The 18,782-nt window shown below is 38.3% G+C and overlaps 1 protein-coding gene across 1 annotated transcript in view; it reads right to left on the minus strand.

The window, feature by feature from the left end:
* The window catches only part of KIAA0319 (KIAA0319 ortholog), a 2,335,945-nt gene that overhangs the window by 111,156 nt on the left and 2,206,007 nt on the right, over positions 1–18,782 (minus strand). Inside the window, exon 19 of the mRNA XM_044065978.1 lies at positions 10,030–10,121. Within this exon, the coding sequence (XP_043921913.1) occupies positions 10,030–10,121 (92 nt within the window). The remainder of the gene's footprint in view (positions 1–10,029; positions 10,122–18,782) is intronic.

An 18,782-nucleotide genomic window follows, 5' to 3' on the forward strand; every position in this document is an offset into this window, starting at 1 on the left:
TAATAGAAAATGTACTCCAGGATTGCACCTTGTGCCACTAATGGATGCAGGCAGTTCCTAAATGCTGCATCCCTTACATGGGTTCCCTCAAATTATCTATGGTATGATAACAGTTATTCTCACTAGGGCTAATATACAATTATCAGCCATGGAATAGGTAAGACCAATCAGGAAATGTTAATTCATGCACCAAAAGGGAATTGACTAAGCTTATAATGTCCTCCAAGTGAACCTCTGTTGTGGTAGTAAACAGTTTTAAAATATTGCCCTTTTTAGATCACTAAGCTCCCCTCTCATCCTCTGCCCCCCCCCCAGTCTTCAACATTTTCCAGTGCCTATGGTTGTGTGCTGCTATCCCAGTAGGCTACCCCATTCCCTTGCAAGGATACAGCATTACCATAGATATGCTAGCAGAGCATTCTATTCAATTTATTTATTGTTAAGAAGACTGACTTACCTTGTGCTTGCGGCAGTTGTGAGGACGGTGTTTGAGGGTCGCCTATGTTGGATGCACACAGTACACTGCCTATACATGGTAAGTTACAGGTAATGTGATGTGTGTGTCACCCATTTTACTGTGTGTGTGAGTCAGAGAATGATGTCAGTCCCTGGAGTCCCTACAGTGTCAGTGTGTGTGCTATGCATTGCCTCTTTGCCAAGGCCTGAGCATAATGGGCACGCCTCCATCTGCGGTTTACGTAGACCCTACCCTGTTCACCTGGTGGTGCTTTGATGTGGATGTGCGTGCAGTCTGTGGCACCCAGTAAGTCCGAGTATTCTGCTACATGGTGTAAGAGATGCATATTGCTGGTCCTCTCCTCACGGGTGTTGGGGAAGTAAATGTGCTCACCGGCATCTGGTAGAATGGCATCCAGGAACTGGAGTACCCTGGATGCAGATGCCTGTGAGAACCCCGTAATGTCCCCAGTTGGTCTTTGGAAAGTACCAGTAGCTAGAATTTGTGAGGCTACACATACCTTGGTATCCACTGGGATGGGTTCCTCTCTTTTGGTTCTAGCTCTGAGTTGAGACTGGCACAGTTCGGTGATTTGTTGAAGTACGTCTTGGTCCACGCTTTAGAGCTGTACTATCTCTGGATCATGTAGCCCCTGGTAAGTTACCCTGGGTCTGAACACTCTTCTCCTCCTCCTTGGTCTGTGGAGGCTGTCAGCATTATCCTCCTCTCTGCTGTCAGCCTCAAGCACATACTGATAGATCAAAGCAATGGCAGCCCCTAACATTTTTCCAGTCAAAATTCCCCTGCATGTATACACCAATGGCGCAGAGTTTGTGGGGAAACCAGACTGTAAGGTGTTTCTATACTTTATACTGTTGTGCTGCTGATGCTGCCTGTATGATTGGCTGACTATGATACATTCCAGCTGCCAGCTATATTACTCATGGCTTTGGTTTGGCCACTGTGGGTGTTAGAGGCATCAGTGGTAATTTGTGCATGATTTCCTTTATTCTGCTGTTGCCCTTTTTTAATTATTTTTTACTTACATTTCCTCCCATTTTCAGCTATGCAGCCATGTGCCAGCTGTATTACTGTGTGCTTTGCATGGCCCATTGTGAGTTGCAAGAGTCCCATATTAGCGATTTCTACTTCATTTCTCCTTTATTGTGCTGTTGCCCTTTTTAAATTATTTTTACTTACATCTCCTCCCATTTTCAGCTATGCAGCCACCTGCCATCTGTATTATTGTGTGCTTTGCATGGCCCATTGTGAGTTGCAAGAGTCCCATATTAGTGATTTCTACTTTATTTATCCTTTATTGTGCTGTTGCCCTTTATTTCTTTTTTTTACATCTCCTCCCATTTTCAGCTATGCAGCCACCTGCCAGCTATATTACTGTGTGCTTTGCATGGCCCATTGTGAGTTGCAAGTGTCCCATATTCGTGATTTCTACTTCCTTTATCCTTTATTGTGCTGTTGCCCTTTATTTGTTTTTATTACATCTCCTCCCATTTTCAGCTATGCAGCCACCTGCCAGCTGTATTACTGAGTGCTTTCAATGGCCCATTGTGAGTTGCAGAATCCCATATTACTGATTTATACTGCATTTCCCTTGTTCTATTTCCTTTTTTTTCTTATATCCTTCCTGTTTAAGCCCCAGGGCACACCACGCAAACCCGTTTAGCTAGTGTAAACAATGCTAAGAAGAAAAGGCCCTCCACTCGACATTAACACTCTTACAGTTTCTGTACTTAGCTAAGCTATCTGGGACACACACCCTCACTTAGCTGTGCTTAGCTAAGTGCAAACCTGGGCAACGGAGCTCAAATATGCTTACAGCAAACATGACACACCCCCTTTTCATGTTACTTGCTCCTCCAGCCTACATGATGGTGTTAGAGCACCTACAGTGTTAGGTGGAGTGTGACACTTACAAGAATTCTGTGATTCAGTATAAGTCCCCTCATTAACATACCCCACTGCCTTAATCCGTAGTTACTGCACTACACAAGATCCTTCTCCCTTAGCAACTACTGTTCCCTGCAATTGTTTTGATTCTGCTTGCCATAGAGTATAAATGGCAAAATGCAGGTTTCTCTTAAAAGTGACTTTTCACATTTTCTTTCCCCACAATCCCGTTTGTGTGGCGCTGCCTTATGCTTAAATGGCAGAGATAGGCCCCAAAAAAAAACAAACTTTTATTTCTATAAAAATGAAACAGTTTTCCATGCCAATGCCCATATATTTGGCCACTGGCATGCCTACAGGTTAGGGTACATGCTTTTATTGGAGCTGTCATGGCTCCGTTTTCATTTTTGCAAAAATGTATTCGGCTAGTAGCCGAATACATTTCTGCACCTTACACTGTTCCTGCATGGTTACCTGCCTGCTTCCTGGATTGCTAATTCACCTTATTTGCATGGCTTTCACCAGCAAATGAGGTAATTAGCATCTTGCACGGGTTTCCATGCAGGAACCGTGTCGGCACGCTTGTGCACGTCAGATCAGATGTTTGCTGGATCACTCAGTGGCTATATTCCATGCAGTAATGGCCACACTGTTCCTGCATGGAGTTTTAAGCTTCCTGAATCCCGGGGAATGTTTGCATGTGTACTAATCCATAACATCTGAGAAAAATGATTTAAAGAGAGTGTTACCCACTGTCTCCAGTTGAAGAAATGATCTCTGCAAAGACAAATGCAAGTTTGCTTTAGTATTAAATGCAAATCAATGTTTCTTACAGATAAAGTTAGAAGAAAGCTTCAGTTTGTGTACATTTAACCAACCAGGAAGGTACAGATTCCATAGATTTCTATTTGGTATTTCAGCAGTTCATGAAGTACTCCAAAGAGCTACAGCACAAGTAACTGAAGAGTTGGAAGTTATATTAAATAAAGCTGATAACTGATTAGTGCAGGCTAGGACATAAGAACAGCATGATGAAAAACGGATACAGCTTTTAAATAGTTTAAATCATCATTATTTCAAGTTAATTAAAAAGAAATGCAAAATCAATGTCAAAGTAACTATACAAATGTCAAAGCCAAAAAGCATGTGAGCATTACTGAGGTGTCTAGAAATGATGCAGCTTCTAGCAAAATATATACCCACTACTTCTGAGATAACCATGCTACTGTGTAAGCTGGTAGAGCAACATGCCACCTGGGAGTGAATTTATAAACAGGAAAAGAGTTTTGAAATGCTTAAAAAAGCTAGTTACAAATGCATTAATATTAAAACACTATGCCATGAATAATCAGCTTGTGTTGCAAGCAAATGACAGAATGGTATAGAAGCTATGATCTTACAACAGAACATACCAACTGACTGTGCATGAAGAACATTAAATGATGTACAAAACGGATATGTCAAAACAGAAAAACTGTTGGAAATAGTGTAAGCTTCTACAAACTTTGATGAATAGATCTATAGTAAAGAAGATCAGGTAGAAACAGATCACAAATCCCAATAAACTATATTTTCAGAAAGTGTTCATAAAATAGACCCTCTAAACTATGAAGGATGTTACCTAATCAACAGCTGTATGTTTTGAAAGTGAAATACAGACCAGCCAAGGAAACAGATATAGCAGATATATTTCTAGAATAATTAAATTTTAGAACTGCAAGGTTGTAAATGAGATACCAAGATTCTGTGGGTAACATGGTTACCAATGACAGAGCAAAAGTTCAAAGAATTTCAGAGATGTATGCCATACTAAGACTAACTTAGAAATACAGTGTCTAAAACATACCGCAGTGAATTTCTGTCCTGAGCAAAAATCATTAGTAAGGAAATAAATTCAGTCTTACTTTTCTTTCAATGAAGAAATAAGTTGTATCACTGGCATAAAGTTCAAAGCTGACAAAAATAACAGTTCACAATCAACTGTAAAGCCAAATGATTGACAGGATATGTGAACCATATCTGAGAAGAGCAAATTGCAAAAAAGTAAGAGATATAATGTATTGGACAGGAATATTGACTTATAGAATGAGTGCTATAAAGTAGTGACATCTATAATGCATGCCATAATAAGAATCAAAAGGGTAAAATGCCAGCATACCCAGTACCATGCCATCCATGCAGTCACATGAGCATGGATTTGTTTCAGTTTAAAGATGACACAAATCTTATTTGTGTGTATTATAATTATTTCAAATTCCCTAAAACATTCAAAATGACAAACACAAGTATAAGTATGACTACTATATTAAAGTCTATATTCTCAAGACAGGTTGTCTGCATGGTTCACCATGCAAAATTCAAGAAGTCAGATTATATGTCAGTGACTGAGAATTCAAGAAATCCACATTACTTGTAATAGTAATTATAATTACATCTGTTACTGTGTAAGCCCACTGGACACATTCCCTTTTCAGTTATGACCTTAAAGCAATGTCGGATTAAGTGAACTTCCTCAGAATTACACAGTAGGTTAATATAGGCTACAAGAAGCAAACCCAGGACTAGTACATGATCTAGGAGCATAGCTGCAAGCTGCTGTGCAAAGGTGTCAGGAAAAGTGGAGAAAGTTATCCAAACAGTGAAAATTTTCATAAGAAAGAGTGGTAGCTAAAACGTAGAGAAGATTTATTTCATTGTTTTGTTTGTTTGTTTGCTTCTTCCTACCTGGGGCAGCGGAATGACTGACTGCAGACCTAATCTACTGATAACCCAGGAGCTACAGCAGAATATGGAAAAAGTTCAACAGACTAGCATTTGAGGAAAAAAAGGATTATGCAAAGCTTCTAAGGGTGAGTACTATAAAGTGAATGTAAAAAATGCACAAAGATACAGAAAGAGATAATTCACATATTTACATATTTGCAGTGCAGCAACTATAGCAACTGGATTTAAGGTTCATTTTATTGCATCCTGGATTTATACACCAGTTAGCCAGTTCTGAGATGTTAAGGGGTTAATTGGTGCTGGGAATTTAAGAGGGACCATAGAATAGTTAAGAAAATTCAGGAAGTTGTGTTTGATGTATTGAAATCATACCTCTCAACCAGGGAACATCAAAAATTTGGATAAAGCCCATGAAAAATAGGTACAAATCTGTACGCTGATTAACGTAAAATTTGCATGCATAATTACGTAACCCCGCCCACTCTAATGGAATTGTGGCATACCAACTTTCAAACACAAATTGAAGAACAGACAACCAAAATATGACACCAGAGACCCCCTGCAGCCATTCCAATGTCGCATTACCTGGATATTTCGCCCTATTACCATAAACAATAATGTGTGCATACTGCTTTACCTCTACAATGATATTTGGATTTTATTTTTGCATTTTATAGCACAATGCACAAACACTAATAGACATCTGCTAAACAAAGCAATACTGTCTCACAATGAAAGCAGACAGCATTAAAACTTTTCTGCCCTTGAAACTCATATTCATTGAAACAACATTGAAACCCACACCACATCCAAAGAAATTGCATCTGGCCAGTAGTGGATAAAGATTACCTTCGGGCTGTTTTCAAATCATAGGCCCCTTGCACACAAAACAAGAAATATACATGTGTTTTTTGATACACCTTCCTGACTTTATTAAATTATATTCCTTGTATAATATAGCACACTTGTTAGACTTAGAGAGCATTTTAAATTTATTGTTTGAACATTTTTTTCAGTAGGCAATGAAACAAAATACATGAACCAATAATGACAAAATCGCCCAATTCAGAACATTTCCATCATAAAAGTCTACTTACACACACTATATATATATATATATATATATATATATATATATATATATATATATATATATATATATATATATATATATATATATATATATATATACATACATATATATATATATATATATATATATATATATATATATATATATACATATACATATATACACACATATACATATATAAAAATAGAATGACAGCAGTATAAGCCATAGGCATCTTGCACATCTTCTCGCACTTATTTTCAATTTCAGTTTTTTTTTTGGGGGGGGGGACAAAAGGCCAGAAACCAGGGACACATTTTAAACATTGCTTGTATAACTTTGGAAAGTTGCTAGAATAAAATGTTGTGTTCCCACCATACATTTCACTGCCAAGTCTTGAACCCAGGACCCTGTGCACTACAGTCAGAGCAACATACCACTATGCCAAAGCAGCAGTTTCCTGAAATATAGGAAGACTGAAACTTAAATGGCTATCATTTAGTGAATTCAGTTCTCACTTCTCACCATAGCTCTCAACCTCTTAGAACTAAATACCTGGACAAAGCCAATAATGGGGGAATACAGAATTCAGTTCTCACCATAGCTCTCAACGTCTTAGCACAAAAAAACTTGGACAAAGCCAATAATGGGGGAATACAGCCCCAAAATATGGACAAATGTCAAATACTGATCTTATAAACTTAGAAAATTGCTAGAATAAAAGGTTTTGTGTTACCATTTATTTTCTGAAGAATATGAAGTCTGAAATTCAAATGCCTGTCATTATTTAGTGAATTCAATCCTTCAGTGATTTGCCACAAAAATCCTGAAAACCACAAATTTTATGAGGAACAGAACAAAATTATGAGGCATAAATTTACAAGTGGTGGTGGGTAGGGACTTTAGGCTCTTGTTACCTGTACTGAAGGTACAGGGTTTGAGCCTGAGTACCTCTAGCCACCAGGTGTATTTTACACACACACACACACACACACACACACACACACACACACACACACACACACACACACACACACACACACACACCCTTATGTTCCTGCTTGCTACCTCCCAGAAGAGACGATTCACCTCTGTCTGCAGTTCTAGTTATATTCCCGCTCGCAAACAGAAGATAACAGTTTATGTTCCTGCTTGTGTTTCCGCTTGGCTGGTAGCTGGAAATGCATGCACCTGAGCCCTTGAGCTCAATTCCAACAGGCTGGTTGGAGCTGACATCATTGCGCACGTGATGACATCAGCTCAAAAAGCCCCCCAAAAAGCTTTTAAATAAAAGCTGGGAAAATTTTGGAAATTAAGGGGTGCCACTCGGGAATCATGGCACCCCATTATTTGGACCCCAAAACTCGGTAAAAAATGAGTAATTCAGTATGGTTGGGAGGTATGATTGAAACAAACAAAGAAAGGAAAACCTGTCAGGTCAGTAGTTTTGTTAGGCTGCTTTATATTAGTAGCAATTGAAAGAAACATGTCTAAGTTTATCACTTGCATGGGGCTGCAAAATTAGTAGGAGTGTCACCTCACAGTTTTGGAATACAAAAAGGAAAAAAAAGAAAGCTATATAGAAGGAATCACAGACATCTGTATAAGGCAGCTACGTTACAGTTACATGAAAGACAGCAACCGCAAGGATTTGGGGTTATAGATCAAGGGACATTTCCTGGTGGGGTTAATTAGTTGTAAATACGTAAGCACGTACTGTACACTAAGCACAACATCTATCACTTCCCAAGACACATTAATGAAGACATTTCATGTTGAAAAATGTATTTCCTCTGCTACTGACATGCCCACAGCTGCCAGATATGCTACCTGCTATTCCTAGGCGGACATGGACATTCCTCCTTCGCTTTGTTATTCCAGTGAGCATAGTACTGCATGCTTCTTGTGCCAGAGTGAATTTGGTGCAGCCATGTGTCTCTGCAGCTGAAATGCAATTCAGCCACGTGTCTCCAACCAATTATCCCTGCAAGAAATTGTCCTGCAACCGACAAGCCTGAATCTCAACCACAAATGCCACATCCAGCACTGTTACAAGAAACTTGACTGACTACTCTAAACTGTCTCTCTCTCTCTCTCTATATATATATATATATATATATATATATATTGCATCTACTCTTGGACTTTTGGCTAGGACCATAGCTAAAAAGAGTTTGAAGACCAGTTCATTTATCCTGTTAATAAATGAATAAATTCAAATTAAAGTAAACAATAAAATGAGATTACTAGAATTGTGATGTTCAAGAGGTGCAGACAGAGCCAAAGCTCTGTGGTATAGAGGTATACAGCCCTGATTTCAACCCAGATAAATCCAGTTTGAATGACAGCTTGGGCTGTGGAAGGACAGCTGCTGGGGATGATGGCAATAAACAGCACAGCCAGCTCACCCATCCTGGGGAGAGGGGAAGGTGATGTTTATTGATGCTGCACCACTTACTTCAACCAGATAGCTTCAACTAGGTAGCAACTATTGGGCAAACTATGTGCACCACACACCTAGTTGATAATCCATGGGACAAAGATCTATTCTTAGGGATTCCTGTGAAAAGTGGCATCAAACATGGCTACCAGCTGCTGGCCAGATGGGAGGGATGGCAGGGCCATCCCTGTCAGCGTGATGGCCTGGATTTATACTTGACTGTTGCCTCAGTGAGGTATGAATGGGCTGATAGGTTTTTGCCCAACAGCAGACAATTAATGGTCTACAGGGCTGTCACTGGAGTCTGGGAATAAATAAGTCTGCTGTTGTTTCAAAGAGAGCACACAATGCTTTTAATTTGCCAACTACTTCCTTATATGAAATTGTTTGCCTGGTTAGTATGCTAAAGTATTAAACTTAAGGATACAGGATTACATTGAGTGATTTTGTCTGGAATGGGATACAGCAAATGTCTTTAGCAGAATCTAATTTGGTCACATGCTATGGCTTGTACTTGTTGAGATCACAGAATCTTGATGGCAAGTGTTCTCCTTACCACCATGGTTTAGTGATCTTGGTTAGTATATTTAGAGAGGTAGGGAACTGGGAGCACAGCCCACTCAAATGGAGGGGTGCAGGCGGCTTGACACTGTGAAAATGCTTTTTCCTGTGTTTATTGGTTGGCATGTGTCAGAGCTGACTTTTGTTTTGCAAAAGTGTCTATTGCAGTGATGTGTTCAGTTGCTTTACCATGAATCCTTAAACCTGAACATCAGGAATGGGTTTTCTGCACATACACTTCTGAGATTAGATGGTCAAACACTGAAAGTACTGTTTTCAGAGAGCACAACGAAACAGAGAAGGGACAGAGATTCCTTATTTTATATGCTAAAAATCTTCAGATTCGAATGTACTTAAAAAAAATATTTGCGCACATTATTTTTCAGTAATTAACTAGTTTCAGTGTTCATTGAAAGTTGTAATGTTATTGAGAAAATTAGTACAGCTTCTTGGAACAAGGATAAAGTACGGTTAAAATAACAGTTATGTGCAACAACAGTTGAGATGCATGGGAACAAAGTTAAAAAAACAGACACGTTTTAAAGACAAGCCAAGTGCAATCACTTCAGTACATAACATAATGCAGTTGACACTATCAGATTATTTTCCAACATCTATAAACAGGACAGTTGTTGTCAAACCTCTGTGTAGGTTTTCTTGAAATTGTTTGGTCACACAAATGGCAACTAGTCACTGTTAGTTGGGTAGTTATGCTAGCCAGGCACATGCATGTGCTACTCAGGCATATTTTTACTGGAATCACTGCCCTTGAGACAAATGTGAGCATGCCCTCTACAATGTTTTGTGGAAAAGAAAACAATTCTAAAATATGTCAGTTGTAGCTCTGTAGATATTTGTAGAGCTTACCATATTTGGGCCTCAGTTCCATTCTCTCTTGATCATCAAAGTTATCAAGAATGGTATACTTTGTTTTCTTCCTTACTTTTGTTCTTTTTCTGCTAAATAAAAAATATATATGTGTGTTGGTAAAATATAAGCTTTTTAACTACTAAAAGTATAGTAACCTTGTCATTTAGTACTTTAAAGTGTTTTCTATTTTCATCTTGCTTGTATTCTCCATTCATAATACATGTAAGCTATTGTAACATACAAAACACAAACATTACTGCAACCCATTTAGAAATAAAAAACAAACAGATGTATACTCCCTTCAAAATGTTTTTCTCTATTTTTGTGTGTTCACTGCAGCTGACCATCAACTGCTCCCAGGGTTTCTCCTTATCCAGAAGATCTACCAAACCTCCTTGTCACCCCCAGACTGACTCCAACCAAATCTTGGGACTAGTGAGGAGAGGCTTTCTGGGACAGCATTACAATGCTTAGGGATATTTTTTTGCTTATGGCTTATTCTCCACTCTTGTGTGCAATCATGAAGCCCAGGGAGGTGGTGTGCAATAAACTCAATCCATTTTATCCATACTTTTGAGTGCAAGTCAGCCAAAACCATTGGAGTCTGCACTTCTTGTGCAACCCTATTCTCTAGCAGAGATCAACTGCAGAACTGTATCCAACTGCAAGCACTCTCCTCACAATGGACATGCCCATCCTCCCTGTCTTGCTGTCAAGCTCCCAGGCTTCTAATTGAACTTGGTTTGCCTTGGATGTAGTCAGGACTTTATCCCTCTACACTGATGGTGATGTTCTCTATTCAAAATAATTACAGGATATAAACAGTCAAAGTGTTGTTTAAAAAGTTTGTAAAGACAAAATAATGCAGGGTTTGAATCCAGTGTACAAATAATTTGGCTTTACTGGAAAGCTCACACAAACTCTGCCACAGCTTGCTGTGAGGGGAAAGTTAGTTTGTTTTTGCTTTCTTGTATTTGGTATTGCTTCATTGCCTTCTTCTATTTTGTATATTGAGATGTACTTTCTTTACACTGTGTTTTACTTGTATTCTGCTTTTAACTGCATATTTAAACTAGGAAAGAGACCACAGCTGTCTCTTGTGAGTCAATCAGAATTTTTTTCTCCCACCTAGTGCTGTTGTGTTTTTAAATTCAACTGTCTTTCTCGCTGCCTGCCCATTATGCTAATTTGACCATATGTCTCCTTCCCTCTCCTCTTTCCTTGGCTATTGTGAGTAAGCCCAGAATTATCATTTTGTGAAATCACTCCCCATTATCTACTTAAATTTATTGGCCAGCCCCTGTATTCCATAGATCCAGAATACAAAGAACTCCACGTCCCCCTAATCTATCTTGCACTTTTAAAATTAGTGGCTTATGTTACCCTCTCTTTTATATCTAACTGTTTAGTGCACACTGCAACTCTTAGGATATTAACTAATTTTTTTCCATGTTACCTTTAAAATCTGCAACATCTACTGCAAGACCACCGATTATTGGACAGCCCACATTCTGCCTCTCAGTAGTTATCTTGGGATTAGTGCTTATATTTGCTCCTGGTGAGAGAAGTAGCATAGGGACATTATTTCCTGGAGACTGCTGATCACCAGAAAGCCTAATAACTGCTTCATAGCTGCCGGCTTGGAATTTGTGCTTATATTTTGCTCCTGGTGAGACAAGAGGGACAGTGCATTGACTCCTGACTGTTTCTGACTGGGCAGTGAGTGTCTGTGTTTGACCATCCTGACTGATCTGGTTGATATTCAAGCCATCTACTAAGAAAAAGCTACAACAAGCCTACAGACACATGAATCATCTGGGACAAGACTGTTGATCACCAAAGAGCCCATTGATTGCTTCTCATCTTGGAACTGGTGCTACTGTTTTGCTTCTGGTTAGAGAAGAAGCAAAGCAGCTTTGTATCCCAGCAACAGAAGCTGTGGTGAGACTAGCACTAGCAGTAGCCAGTCAGTAAACAGTCAGGTGAACCCCCTCTTTTCATCATTCTTGACAACTAATTCTTTCTTTTCAGTAAGTACTGCTTGATTTGCTGCTGTCTAACCTAACTTCAGAATATCTGCCTAAATATTTTGTCCATAAATCATCAGGGTCCGGTTATTAGTTTCCTCTCAAGTGTTTGACAGTGCCCTGTACAGACACAGACACCTTCAGTTGACATTCTCTGTAAAAAGCTCCCTAGATATTTCAAAAATACCTAGCTTCCAACAGGACAACTAGTTTGCAGTGACAGACATTACCCCCAGAGCTACAAACCAGATACTCCTGACATTACTTTATATTCTCACTCAAACTGTCTAATCAATAAAAATGGTCTAATGCCATGAATATGAACTTTTCAGTATCTCTGTTACTAGGTTGGTGGATATAAGCATCATGAGGTAATGCAGAAAATACCTCAAGTTTAATGATAACCAGTTAATTTTCAAATAAACTGATACGGTATGTGAGAGATGTATTTACACAATGTCACTGCAGGCATAGCTCTTACATAAAAGCACTCCTAATGTCAGCCAGGTTGTCAGTAGTACACACATTGCATCCATCACACACAGTTCAAAGAAGACACAAAGACCCACATATGCTGAGACACTTAAATGTAACCTTCCTAAACCCCAAAGACCTCATATATAAAGTACACAAAACAAATACCCTCAGCACTCCCAAATGTAATCTTTCAAAACACTCACATCAAGACATACAGCCACATCTCATGGAGCCTCTACTTCAAAGCCCGTAATGCAAGCCATTACACAATCCAAAATTCTGATCATTGGAGTCCATTGTGAGATACACTAATGTCCCTTTCACCAGGCAGCGTAAGGAGAAAGTCATGGGCAGTTGCTTATCAGGGGTCAGGATCTACCACATTATGCATGCAGTAAGGTGAGTGGACCACAAGTACCAGTATAACTCAGTCATAGTCCATGTGGGTTTAAATGACCAGAGACATACTTCTCTAAACTACATGAAGAGAGACATCATGGAGCTCTCGGAATATGTGTCCCAGGCTGGTATAAGACAAGCATTGAGCAGTATTTTACCTTCTCCGAGGATGATGCCATAATACGAACAACAGATGATTGACTTTAATAATTGGTTTAGTTTCTGGTGTCATTCTAAGGGGGTGCAATACTTATCAGCATAGAAGGAGATGGTCAACAGTCCATGCTGCATTGCCAGTGATGATCTGCATCTCTCCCCTCTAGGCTTTTGAATATTAGCTAAAACACTGTCCTCCCACATAGTGCCTTTTTTTAGGCAATGCCAAACTGAAAGTACTTCTGACACAGCAAATCAAAACCAAGAAAATCTTAATGTGTTACTGCTCAATGCTAGGAGTATAAACAAAACATTCCACTCCCTACAAGCTCTCCTCAACGTAGAGAATACTGATGTCTGTGTGGTGACAAGCACACTGGCAGTGCAAGGCTATAATGTCTTCCCCACATTTAGACCAGCTGCTACATAGATGTGGACTAAATAGGTTTCTCGATTTATATCAAATGTAAATATACCTCTCAAAGCTGGCCAAACAGAACAACACACTCAAGCTACTTCACATCCAAATTACCATAGGCAAAATCTCATATCACTTCCTTGCATGCTACAGGTCCCCATCTATGACCCAGGAAACTCATAACATGTATTTAAACTTAGTGGAAAAACTCAGCATCCAATCCAATACCACAGTCATAGGCAACTTTAATTACCCCACTATTAACTGAGAATCATATACGACACCAAACGTATTGGCACAGAGTTTTCTGCATTTTGTAAACTCACACTTCCTGGACCAGATTGTCAATACACCAACCACGGGTGCAACCATACTGGTTCTGGTCCTCACATATGGGGGAGTTCTGCATGCCCCCTAGTGTAATGTCTGCTTTGGTAAGGTCAGATCACAAAATGGTCTCCTCTGGAACCCCAGCTAACCCTTGAATATTATGGAACTACTCTAAGACTAAATTCCTACTATTAACTGATAATCTGGTAAAATTTCAAGCCACCATAAACCCAGAGAACACTGCTGCCTATGCAGAACTGTTCACAGAAACCACACACAACAACACATTTGCAGTAGCTACCCATAAAGAAAAACACCTAATATACTGGCATCAGTTAATGGATAAAGAAAAATTACATTCTTTAGATTTTATATATTACTTAAATGATGAAATGTGTTAGCTATACAAAATTGTAGATATTCAATAGAGAAGAGAATAAACTTAACATAATCATCAACAAAAAAGGGGTTCCAAAATTTATAGAACTTCTAATTATATTGATACATCAAAATATTCCATTAATTGGACTACTATCCAAAATGTATAAGGTGATTAAAATCAAGACAGAATACTGTAAAGATAATTTGGGATTTTAAAACTATTAATAATTATTACCCAAGTGAAAATGAAAAAAAAAATGACGTTATCATCTTCTGCACAAACCACATCATCTTTAAAATGGAAATTATTTTCCTGGAAATGTATGCATAAAGCATTCATTATGCCTCACAAAACAGAATTAATGTCCAAAAAGAAAGCTGGATGCTGGAGGTATGGGTTGAACATTAAAGCAGATTGGCAACATATGACCTATGAATGTATTGTAATTAAGCCATTTGGAATGCTGTTAATTCTTTTTTACAGGCATTGTTCAGTGACAATTTTATGTTAAATAAATCAATAGTTTTATTTACTACCACAATTCCTGCATGTGTTAAGAAAAAAAATCACTGTCTTCTTTGGAGTCTCTTATCAATTGCAAGGAGAGTGATCACCAAAACTTGGAAAAATGAAACAACTCCATCAATTTAAAGAATTTCTCAACATCGCAACCGAAACTTGTCATCTGGAGATACTGTCAATCAAGGAAAGAACTACTAGAACAACCACTTCTTATAATTAGTGGAGGAAACTCAAGCATCTGTTAAATAAACCGACTTTAAATAATCAGTAATGAAATACCATTTTATAAAATATTTGAATGTGTTTACCTTTTTATAAGTAGACACCTTGTAAATAGTTGATGTTTTTTTCACATACTATTTGTTTTTCTTATGTATTTATGCAATTCCAATACATATTGTTATAGTACTTTTTGTTATTCGTTTATAAAACTTCATAAAAATATTCAGGAAAAAAAGAAACCCTATAGAAAAATGTTAATAGAGGCAGATGTACCCAGCAGGAAGAAGCAGAGAATTAGCATAAAAACAAGCCACCCTGGTGGAATCGCAACATCAGTAGGCTGTATAACAGAAGGAGAAAAATCGTGGCAAAAATTAGGAGGTGCAGCACCCAAAAGAATAAAACACACTCATCAAACTAAATAAACATCTCAGAGGACAAATAAAGTCTACAAAAGTCAAATTTAAGGTAAATTTGCCCTCCCAGGCTATTGGCAACTACAAGGCATTCATTAGCTATGTCTGCAACATTAAAGGCAATACATAATTGTGTGCAGAGATCATTGTTAATGGAGCCATCTATACTGAGCCAGACGATATAGCAGACCTACTAGCTGACAAATTCATCTCCAACTTCTCCCTCTTTCCCCCTCAACCTTCTGTCAGGAAACACTATCAAATATAACTCCCCCCTGTTATCACTAGGAAACAGGTCCTTAATGTTCTCTCTATGGCCAAGAACACTGTATCAATGAGCCATGACAATATACATGGATACCTTGTAAATAACATGAAACATGACCTATCAGGCCATCTAGAACTGCTATTTAACTGTAGCCTCCAAAGAAACTCCATACCTCATGAACGGAGAACAGCAAAAGTCATCCCTCTGCACAAAGGTGGGCAATCTACAGACCTTGGAAACTATGGACCCATAAGTCTCACTAGTCTCATATGCAAACCATTGGAAATAATTATCATGGAGGTGATCAATAATGACATAGGAAACCTCCAGACACTGGACCTAACATAATCTGGTTTTGCCAAGGACAGGTCATGCCTACTTAACCTGGTGGACTTCTTTGAGAAGGTCACCAAAGCAATGCATAGCAAAGCAATGCATATGGGCTGCATACTGCACAACAGCTCCTAGCAAAGTGTGCTGTAGACCTGGAAAAGGAATATTGTTTGCAGTGTTTTTTAAAAGATTTACAGAGGACCAAGTTACTACTTATAGAGTACCTCTTAAGTCCACCCATTTCCAAAAACCCAATGATGTAGCCAACAACCTGGTAGTTTGTGCGTTGACCCTGCCTGGAATTGTTTTGCTGAGGTGTATATAATAAAAAGAAAAAAAACATGTAACAACCATTTGAAGATAGTCTACTTTGAAACAGGTTGTCCTTTTTCTTACCTTCTATATAAACTTTTAAAAAGTGCAGTGTAAAAACCACGTAACAAACAGGCAAACCAAAAATAAAATGCACTATACCGAGGGATTGAAAAATAAAACCTGCCTTTATTAAATATAACAGTATTAAGCACTTTTGCCTCTACATCCTGGTACTTCATCAGAATACACAAATAAATCAAATCCACAGTTTAAATATCCCTCTTTGAATTATAATAGGCCCAAATCAAGCCAATCACTTCCCTTAAAACCTTTTTACTACCACCCATATACAAATAAAAATGAATAACTGATCAAAGTTTCTAAAGGTTTTAGTTCTGTCAAGATAATATCTGAGTTGTCTGAAGAATCCTTTCTCCCTTGCTTTTAGGTTCTGGAAAGAAGACAGAAAGATAGTTTGTCTCAAAGTAAACTAGGATACCAATTTAGGCATAAAAGAAGGATTAGCTCTCAAGGAAATCTTGTTTTTGTTGAAGATATGATAAGGTTGACCTACCAAGACAGCTTGCAAATCAGACACTCTTCTTGCAGAAGTCAGAGCAATCAACAAAACTGTCCTGCATGTTATGAACCTCAAATCAGCCTGATGAGCTGGTTCAAATAGCCCAATAGTGAATTTTTCCAACACAAAGTTAAGATCCCAAGGAGCAGACACTTGTTTTCAATGTAGGCATGCATGCAGAACCCTTATCAAAAAACATTTTAACATGAGAATGCACTGAAAGGGGAAACTCCATTTGCAGATATGTTGAAATGGCCTACAGATGAAACTTGACAGAGGAGTACTACAATGACCTTTGGACAGTCTTCCTGAATTTTCAAACTGATCTTGGATATCAGTGGAAGGGCATACAGGAACTTTCCTTGTCCAAGGAAAAGAAATGCATCTGTTTTCCAGGCCTGTTTGCAAGGAATCCTTGGGCAGAATTTATTGTTTGTTTGTTGTGAATGGAGGCAAAAAGGTACACCTGAAGTGTTCCCCACAATTACATCAAATCCTGGAAGACCCCCTGATTCAAATTATATTTGGGAGAGTCCATCGTCGTCATGCTAAGCTTGTTTGCCATAATATTTTACCCTGATGGAATGTAAAATACCTGTAGAGTGAGATTCTGCTGAATTGCTATATTCTAGGCTACCATGGCTAATCTGCACAGAGGGTAAGATCTGGACCTTCCCTGTTTTGTTTATGTACCACATCAGTGGAATGTTGTCTATAATCACTTGTAATGGCCCAGCCATAGATTATTGACATAACTGATAACATTTATGACTGCTAACATATTTTTTTGTGTTTGTTTTGGTCTGTCCTTTTTGTTCTGAAGACTTTGTACTTATTTTACAAACCCCAAAACTGGAATCTGAAAAGTCAGGAGATGTTGATGTTGGGACCATATAGATTTTAGATACCACTGAACCTTTCTTATGTGGAGTCTGACTAAAGGAATCATACGAATCATGAATGCCATGAATCCCAGTATAGTGAAAGATTTTCATGCTGAAGTCTTGATATGAATGGAAAACTCAGGAATAGATCTATACATAATATTTATACCTATCTATACCCCTATATATATATATATATATATATATATATATATATATATATATATATATATATATACACACACACACACACACACACACACACACACACACACACACACACACATATGCATACACACAACACAAATACATATATACACCTTCACACATGCACACACCCTTTTTTCCTGTGAAAGAAAAGGCCTTTGACCTGAGGTATCTAGAAGACACCCCAGGAAAAGGAGTCATACAAGACTTTTGAATATTCTCTTCAAACCATGGTCTGAAAATGAAATCTCTTACTCAGGTGAGAGAGTCCCTATGCTTTGAAAAAGACTCTGCAAACAAGTCATCTAAATAAGGAAAAATGTGAATACCTTGCATTCTGCAATAAACTATCACTGGAGCTCGATACTCTGTAAACACTCTTGGAACAATCTACAATCCAAAGCATGATGCAGAATGCAGAAAGTGTAATAAAGACACAGAAAACCTTTAGAAAGTTTGAAATCAGAGGCTATAGGAATGTGATGATAAGCATCCTTTAAATCTAGAGTTTGGGGGAATCAGTGTTTACAGGTCATGAAGGGATAGCCTTCTGATCTATGGAACTTTCACAAAACTGATTTAGATAGAAAGATCCATGAGGTGTGTTTCTTTGGTACCAACAATATTCTTGAATAAAAACCTTTACCTGCCGGAGAAAATTGAACAGTTTCTATTATGCCCTGAATGCAGCAGATGCTGAATGACAGGAAGGAAAAATAACTTTGATCTGGTGGATGAGGAGGAATCCTTTCAAATGGAGGAAGGGATTTTATGATCTCTACCACTGATGGATCACTGTCAGAACCCATTTTAT

This window comes from Protopterus annectens, chromosome 3.part0 (genome assembly GCF_019279795.1).
Source record: "Protopterus annectens isolate FY-2018-M chromosome 3.part0, PAN1.0, whole genome shotgun sequence".
NCBI lineage: Eukaryota > Metazoa > Chordata > Ceratodontiformes > Protopteridae > Protopterus > Protopterus annectens.